At 48.7% G+C, this 7,485-nt stretch overlaps 1 protein-coding gene across 1 annotated transcript; it reads right to left on the bottom strand.

The window, feature by feature from the left end:
* Positions 1-6,748, bottom strand: LOC110307146 (acyl-coenzyme A thioesterase 2, mitochondrial). The gene is made up of 3 exons (XM_021179408.2): positions 5,773-6,748; positions 3,562-3,764; positions 1-1,318 (listed from the first exon to the last, which is right to left on the bottom strand). Exons 1-3 carry the CDS (start codon positions 6,350-6,352, stop codon positions 740-742), a joined length of 1,362 nt encoding a protein of 453 aa, XP_021035067.1. The 5' UTR covers positions 6,353-6,748; the 3' UTR covers positions 1-739.
* Between the last annotated feature and the right edge of the window lie 737 nt (positions 6,749-7,485).

Genomic DNA, 7,485 nt, shown 5'->3' with positions numbered 1-7,485 from the left:
TTTTGTCTATAATGAGCTAGTTTTTATTTTAATAAGAATGTTTACACTTAAGGTTCCCCCTTAATTCATAATATAAAAGAACTCTTTTTTGGATAGGCACTATTTTTAAATAATTTTATTTACACGTGTGGTGTGTGCGTGTGTGTGTGTGTGTGTGTGTGTGTGTGTGTGCACGCACAAGCACTTGTGTGTGTCAGAGGACAACTTGTCAGAGTTTGTTCTCTCCTTCTACCATGTAGACCCTCGGGGAAAGAAATCTTAAGTTGTCAGGCTTGGCAGAAAGCACCTTTACCACAGAGCCATCTCACCAGGTCCATAGGCACATTTTTATAAGAAAGTTTTAATTTCTTTGTCGTCTTACGGCACTGGGGAATGAATTCTGGGCACTAGGGAAGAAAGACGAATGCATTACCACCAAGCTATATATATCCTCAGTCCTTCATAGGCACTTATTATATTGAGAAAAACTTAAGCTGGGTGTGGCTTTACTCCCAGCACTGGGAGGCAGAGGCAGGCCGATCTCTGAATTCAGGCCCAGCCTGGTCTCAGCCAAGGGTACACAGAGAAACCCTGACTCAAAAAAAAAAAAAAAAGAAAAGAAAAAAAGAAAAAGAAAAATGAAAGAAACTTTAAAAAATTAGAATATGTTCAAATGAACTAACCTGAACTGACATTCTGATAATATAAATGAGGTTCCCCCAAACCATCAACTAATAGGTTATATTTTAGAGGACAGTCCCTAACTCTTGCTACCCAACTGTTTGTGGAAGAAAGTCTGGAGCTGCTGCCATGCATCCACCTGGGCCATGGCATGAGGCTTGGGCTCCCCTCCAAAGGTGATGTTGGCACCCACCAGGAGGTGCATGCCAGCACTGCACAGCGGGAAGTAAGGGGGCTCGATATAATGCCCTGCTTCTGGGTAGCAGATGATCTGGGGCTTCTCCTTCCCGTGGGCCTGCAGGCGTTTGGAGATCTCATCGGCATAGAACTCGCTCTTCCAGTTGTGGTCGTCCTGACCTACAAGGAACAGGAAGGTCGTGTCAGACCTTTCCACGGGAATGAAGCTCTTCTTGTCTACCAGAGGGCTTTGCAGAGCTTCCACGACATCCAAGAGACCATCTTTGGTCATTTTGACTCGGTTTCTCAGAAGGGACACAGGGGGTATAGTCTCATCCTTGTAGTAGATGGTGTTTCCAACAGCAGCCACGGAGCCATTGATGACCACAGCGGCCGTGATGCCCTTCAGGAAGGAGGCCATAGCAAGGCTAAGTTCACCCCCTTTGGAAATCCCAAGCAGCCCAATTCCTGGTCCTTTTACCTGAAACAAATGAAAAAAAAAATGGAGGTTTAGTCTGGGAACAGTATGATAACCAGAAAGCATGGAGGAAGGAGGCAGAGACCTGGGCTCCCCCTGGGCTCCCCCTGGGCTCTACATTACAACCTGGGACATTTATTTACAACTAAGCCATATCTTTCTTTTCACAACTTCTCTGTCATCATTCTTGGTGACTGCAACAACCACATGATGGTATAGCTCACAGACTTTTAAGACTCCTCTGATGTTTAATTCTAACACACGGCAGCCAGCCATTCCCACTTATACAACCCGTACCTCTCATCACTAGCATGCACTGTTTTAGGCTCAAAACCTCACTTTTCCTGCATTGTGCCCTCTGGCGGCCATCTTTAGTCCCTCCTACTTAGCTCTTATAGAAACACTCCTTTGAACCTAGCAGTCTCTTCACTGTAGATCGCCCATGCTCACCTATCAGCCCCTCCACCTCAGAGTCTGTGCTTCATCAGCACCATGGAGCTCCCTCAAAAGGAAAGCAGTCTCCACTCCTTTATCACCGCCCTTCCCTAGGTCACATGGGCCCAGAAAAGGGCTAGTCCTAGTGAAACCACCTGCTCACCCTCTCCAGGCCGGAGCAAAAGCTGAGAGAAATACACACATTCCTGGTGCCCAATCTCTCATTGGACAGGAGCACCGATGTGGCCCTTCGATCCTGCCACACACCACTGGTGTTTTGCTTTCCACTTCCCCCAAAGGACCCCCTCCCCCCACATCCTCTCCTACCTCCTCAGCCTCTTGGATTCCCCCATGCATGCTCCTGCCCCCTCAGCTCTCCATACTGCAGTGAGAAAACAGAAGCTCTAGCAAGAAAGCCTCCCTCCCTCCCCAGCCCCTCTGTTCCTATGGAGGCTCAGACTCTCAGATGACCACATGATCTCAGTGGCCACCCTCTGGCTGTGTCTGGGATGCTGCCCACTCACTATCTTTCTCCAGAATTGGCCTCCCACACTTAACTTCCAGCCTCCTCCCCTGTAAACCTCTCTGCTGGTCCTCCTTGGGTCCTCCCTGCTCTGGGCTCTTCTGTTTTCTCACAGCCCTGGGCCCCCAGCTGTGGTAGCCTAGACTTTGTTCCCTGCCCTGGTTCCCTACAAAAGCTGTGGGAAGATACTTGTATTTTCCTTTCTCCATTCCCTGCTCATGGCCTTCGGGGTGGTTGGACTGGCACTGTCCCCAAGAACTGTGCCTGTCCTGAGTCCCAGTGTCCTCTGGGCTATAAGCAAAAGGACTTTTGGCTAACTTTTCACAACAGTCTTTTTTCTTCTCTTGTGGCTTCTATAGCAACACCCTGGAAAGTTTCAAACTTTACTCGTCACTGAAGTGCCAGGAATTAAGTGATGTGGTAGTTACAGTGTTTCTTATAGGAAGAAACTGAGGTCCCAAAGTCACAGAACTGGAAGTTGGTGAAATGCAGGTTGGTGAGATGGTTTAATGGGTCAAGCATTTGCTGCCCAGGCCTGATGACCTCAGTTTGATTCTCGGAATAACATAACGGTGGAGGCAGTGAACTGACTCCACAAAGTTGCCTTCACACCCCCACACGTTCATGAGAACGGGCGTTCTTGTACATGTACACAAATGCACAGTATTAATAGTATTTTGAAAATTGATGAAATCAGACCTCAGACTTCTCTCTAGATGCATCCTGCACTGGCTCCACTTCCCTAAGAGCATCAATGCTTCCAGCCACGTCAATGTCTGGTTATAAAATTATAAAATGAGCAAGGGTTGCCAGCCCAGCCTGTGCTATGCTGAACCTAGAAAGCTCAGAGCACCCTGGTCTCCTGCTGTTGATTCTCAAGTCCCTCTTACATAGTTCACCCTGTGCTTTCATGTCAGCTCCCACAGGGGCACGTGGACACAGGGACATAGGGACACGGGCAGCAGAGAGCTGATGAGTATATCATTTGATATAATATGGCGATAGCCTGACCTTTTTCTTTCCCTTTATTTCTTGTGTCAAACCTTGGTTCTCAAGCATGCTGGTATTCTTTATGAAACACTACAACATACCAGAACTCAGAATCCTGAACGCTAACTAGCATGAAATACAGCATCACAGAGAAACATCTAGCGAGTAAGCACAGAAGGCAGTTCGTATAGACTGTCTCCCAGACAGGGAGGGGCTGCCACAACAGGCTCATTCTGTGAAGTTAGACACTTGATGAGGAGATCTGATAGGGGGTCAATAAAACTTGAGGGGATCTAACCTCAGGGTGGCTGCGCAGATAGTTCACAGCTTCTTCAAAGTACTCCATGCGCATGGTTTCTATGCTCTTGGGGAGGTCGTCGTAGTTGTAATAAGCCAGAGCCATGACGGCAAAGCCCTTCCCAGCCAGCAGACTCGCCCGATACTCCAGAAGGCCACCTCCAACTCCTAAAAGGTCTATGATCCCAGGAAAGGGTCCAGGTTCTGGGGAGAAACCAAACCAAACCAAACAAAGCATTCAGGATGCTTAATTCAGGATGAGTACATTTCACACTGATCATAAAGATACTAAAAGCCTCCAGTCTTCACGCACCCAGAGCAGCCTGGGCTGAGTCCACAGTTTCCTCTCGTCCCACAGTCCTCTCTCTATCTAAGTCTCAAAATTCCATAGGCTTTTACAGAGAGAATATGTTACTCTTAACATTAAAAATACACTAAGGACTGGGGTAGAGTGCTGTCTAGCATGCATGGCATACTAGATTTGATTCCAGAAACAGGCAAACACACACACACACACACACACACACACGTATACACGCACACACACATATACCACTCTCCTCTCTGAACTGAAACTGATCGTGCCAACTGCCACGGAAGCTGGGCAGCAACCAGATCCATCCCACAATGCTGGTGTAACGCTGAACCATGCAGGCTGTAGGATGCAGAGGCTGGAAAAATGCAGGGCACCCTTGCTCACAAAAATCAAACCTGAGCTTACCATATGACCCAGAAACCCCACACCTATTTACCCAAAAGAAAGGAAATTTTTTGTTCCTGCACAAACTTCTATGTAAGCATTTGCAGCAACTTCACCCACCATCTCCACAGACTGTAAAGGAACCAGAGACCTTCAACACAGGCTCCATGCCTAGAAGACCCCATGAATCGCAAATACATTCTGCTAAGCAAGTACATATAGATTAGAAAAGGCTACATGTTCATTCCACATGAATTCATGCCCTAAACATTTTTTCCCATTCGTATAAAGAGGCTTGTCAGGGCTAGAGAGATGGCTCAGCGGTTAAGAGCACTGACTGTTCTTTCTCCAGAGGTCCTGGGTTCAGTTCCCAGCAACCACATGGTGGCTCACAACCATGTGATGGGATCTGATGCCCTCTTCTGGTGCATCTGAAGACAGCTACAGTGGACTTATATAAATAAAATAAGTAAGTCTTTGAAAAAAGAGGCTTGTCTTCCACATGACCAACTTAAACAAGAACACAGCAAGCACTGGGCCAGCACCTGCTCACGTACAGATGCATACTAAGATAGAAGGGGCCCTTGAAAGTTCCTTCTTCATCACACCTGTGAGTGTGTGTGTACCTCTCTTAACCACTTATAACTGTCATTTAAATATTTTGTTGATTTTGCCTACTTTGCCATTTTTGTTGTTGTTGTTTTGAGGCAGACCATCTAATATCCCGGTATGATCCAGTAAGGCTCTGTAGCCAACAATGACCAAGAGCTTCTGGTTCTCCCACCTCGACCTGTGAGTGCTGGGATTGCAGTGCTGTGCCTTCTTGCCAGGTTTACCCTGTGCTGGGGATAGCACCCAGTACTACTCCAAGCAAGCACTCTACCAACGGAGCCACACCCTCTAGCCCAAGTGTATGAAGCTTGTCTCAATGTCAGAATACTAACGGCTTCTCCTGAGAGTTCTTTCCCCCATCACTGCCTGAGAGTTCTGTTGATTCTCCTGCCTCCTTTGCTGGAACCTCCATATGCAGCTAAAAACCAAGAAAATTTAAAAATATTGGAAACTTCGTAGTAGAGTCCTTGCCAAGTTTGAGTTCCCACACTGCCACAAGAAAAGACAGAAGACATTCTAAAAGAACATTAGGGGATGTGGGTGTAACACTGCGGACTTTATTATTAGGAGCCTCTCCCCTTTTCTTATGATGCCCTTTTAATTTAGCAGCGGAATTGAAGGACCAGCTTCAGGCAAACAGCATCACTATAACAGGCTTCTTCCGGTCCAGTCCAGTCCAGTCCTGTCTCCTTCCCACCGAGTCCTAGATCATTTGGAGCCACCCTTTTCTTCACTTCTGAGTTCGAGGCCAGCCTAGTCTAGAGTGAGTTCCAGGACAGCCAGGGCTATACAAGAAACCCTGCCTCAAAAAACAAACAAACAAACAAACGAAAAACAAGACAAACAAACAAACACCCACAGGGGAACTTTGAGCAAAGGGAAATGTGGAGGGCTGCTCACCTGGGGGCAGGAAGAGCGTGGCGCGCACCCGGCCCTCGCGCACGGGCACGCGCCGCACCCCGGGAGCCATGAAGTGACGCTCGTGCACCGCCCGCGCCAGCCGCCGCCCGCCGTCGGGCTCGTGTCCGTCCAGCACCTCCAGCTCCACCACGAAGGGCGTCTGCACGTCGCGCTTGATCAGGCGCCAGAGAGGCCGNTCGGGCTCCATGGCCCAGAGCAGCCCCATGGGCTCGAGCCCCGAGAAGCTGCCGCCCAGCGCGGGCGTGCGCGCCAGGTCCAGCTCGCCGCCAGCGTCGGCGCGGTAGCGCGCGTGGGCTCGGAAGAGCGCGCCCTTCTCGTCGCGCAAGGCAGAGCGCAGCGTGACGGGCTGCTCGGGGGCCAAGCCGCGCACGGCGATGCTCAGCGGCTCATCCCAGCAGCTGCGGCCCTCAGGCTCTACGCTCAGAGTCGCATTTGTCCGCGCCCAAGTGGTCCGGCCACCAGTGCTGAGCGGCGGAAGTACTAACAGCCGCGCCCAGCTCTTCCAACCCTGTTGGCACAACCTGCTTGCTCTCAGGACAGCGAAAGACGAGGCCACCATTTTGCGTCGTTGACTTCAGCCCTCGGTTCCGCAGAGAAAGTTAAGAGATCCTCTAGTGGCCAGTTGCCTGCCTGCAGTCCTTAGACTGAGCTGTATGCTAGCTGAGCTGGGAGGATCAGAGAGCAAAGCAAGCAACAAAAGCAAAAGTAGTAGTGATGCTTTGACTAAGGCGTCTGTGCATTAAGACTCCGTTATATCCGGAACCCTAGTACTGTTTTTCAGGTGCTCTTTACCCCATGAAGAGTGGGCTGGACCAGAGCTCGCTCTTAAAAGCCTCTCACCCAATGAAACCTCCAGTCGCCAAATTCCTAAGGTTGCAGAGTCAAGAATGTGAGATTGCAATTGAGTTTCATCACGTCCTGGAGTAATAGACACTCGTTACTAATCTTAGGACTGTTCTTTCAAAAACGTGCATCATGATATTTTGTTTGTGTGCTGTCTGCGCGTGCTTAGTCTACACGTTAAGTCCCTTGTCCTATGGCCTTAATGTCTCATGGGCTGTGTGACCCTTTACCTACATTCCACACACGTGCAAAAATAGTCAAATGATGTCATAGTTTACATTGGGCTCGTCTTTTGGTCCTCTAGGCAAACACTTTTTTCCTACTCATCCGAGACTTTACACATTTCCCAAGTGTTATATAAGCTATTGCTTCCAATCAGTGATTGATTTTTTTTTCTTCCAAGGCCTTGAACCTTTACAAGGATTATTGCACATCTTTATTATTACAGAAACCTGAGACTATATAAGCTGTATTTGTCTCTGCTCCTAAGAAGACAACTGTGTTAGCTTTTGTTTACTTGACCCAAACTAGAAACACCTTGGAACAGGCAGGGATCCTCACTTGAGGCAATGCCTGTATCATATTGGCCTATGTGTCACTGATAGTTTGTGTGGGAGGGCCTAGCCCACTGCAGGAGGTTCCATGCTGGGCAGGTAAGCTAGGTTTTAATAGAAAGCTGGGGGTGGGGGGTGGGGCCTGGAGAATTAGCTCAGAGGTTAAAAGTACAGGCTGTTCTACCGAAGGACTTGAACTCATTTCCCTCAGCCATAAGGGAGCTCACAGCATTCTTCAAGTTCAACTCTAGGGATCAGAGACACATAAATGAGGTGTGTGTGTGTGTGTGTGTGT

The sequence above is a fragment of the Mus caroli genome, chromosome 12, assembly GCF_900094665.2.
Source record: "Mus caroli chromosome 12, CAROLI_EIJ_v1.1, whole genome shotgun sequence".
In the NCBI taxonomy this organism is placed as follows: domain Eukaryota; kingdom Metazoa; phylum Chordata; class Mammalia; order Rodentia; family Muridae; genus Mus; species Mus caroli.
The sequence above is the reverse complement of the archived record's forward strand: the minus strand, read 5'-3'. Positions and strand labels throughout refer to the sequence as shown.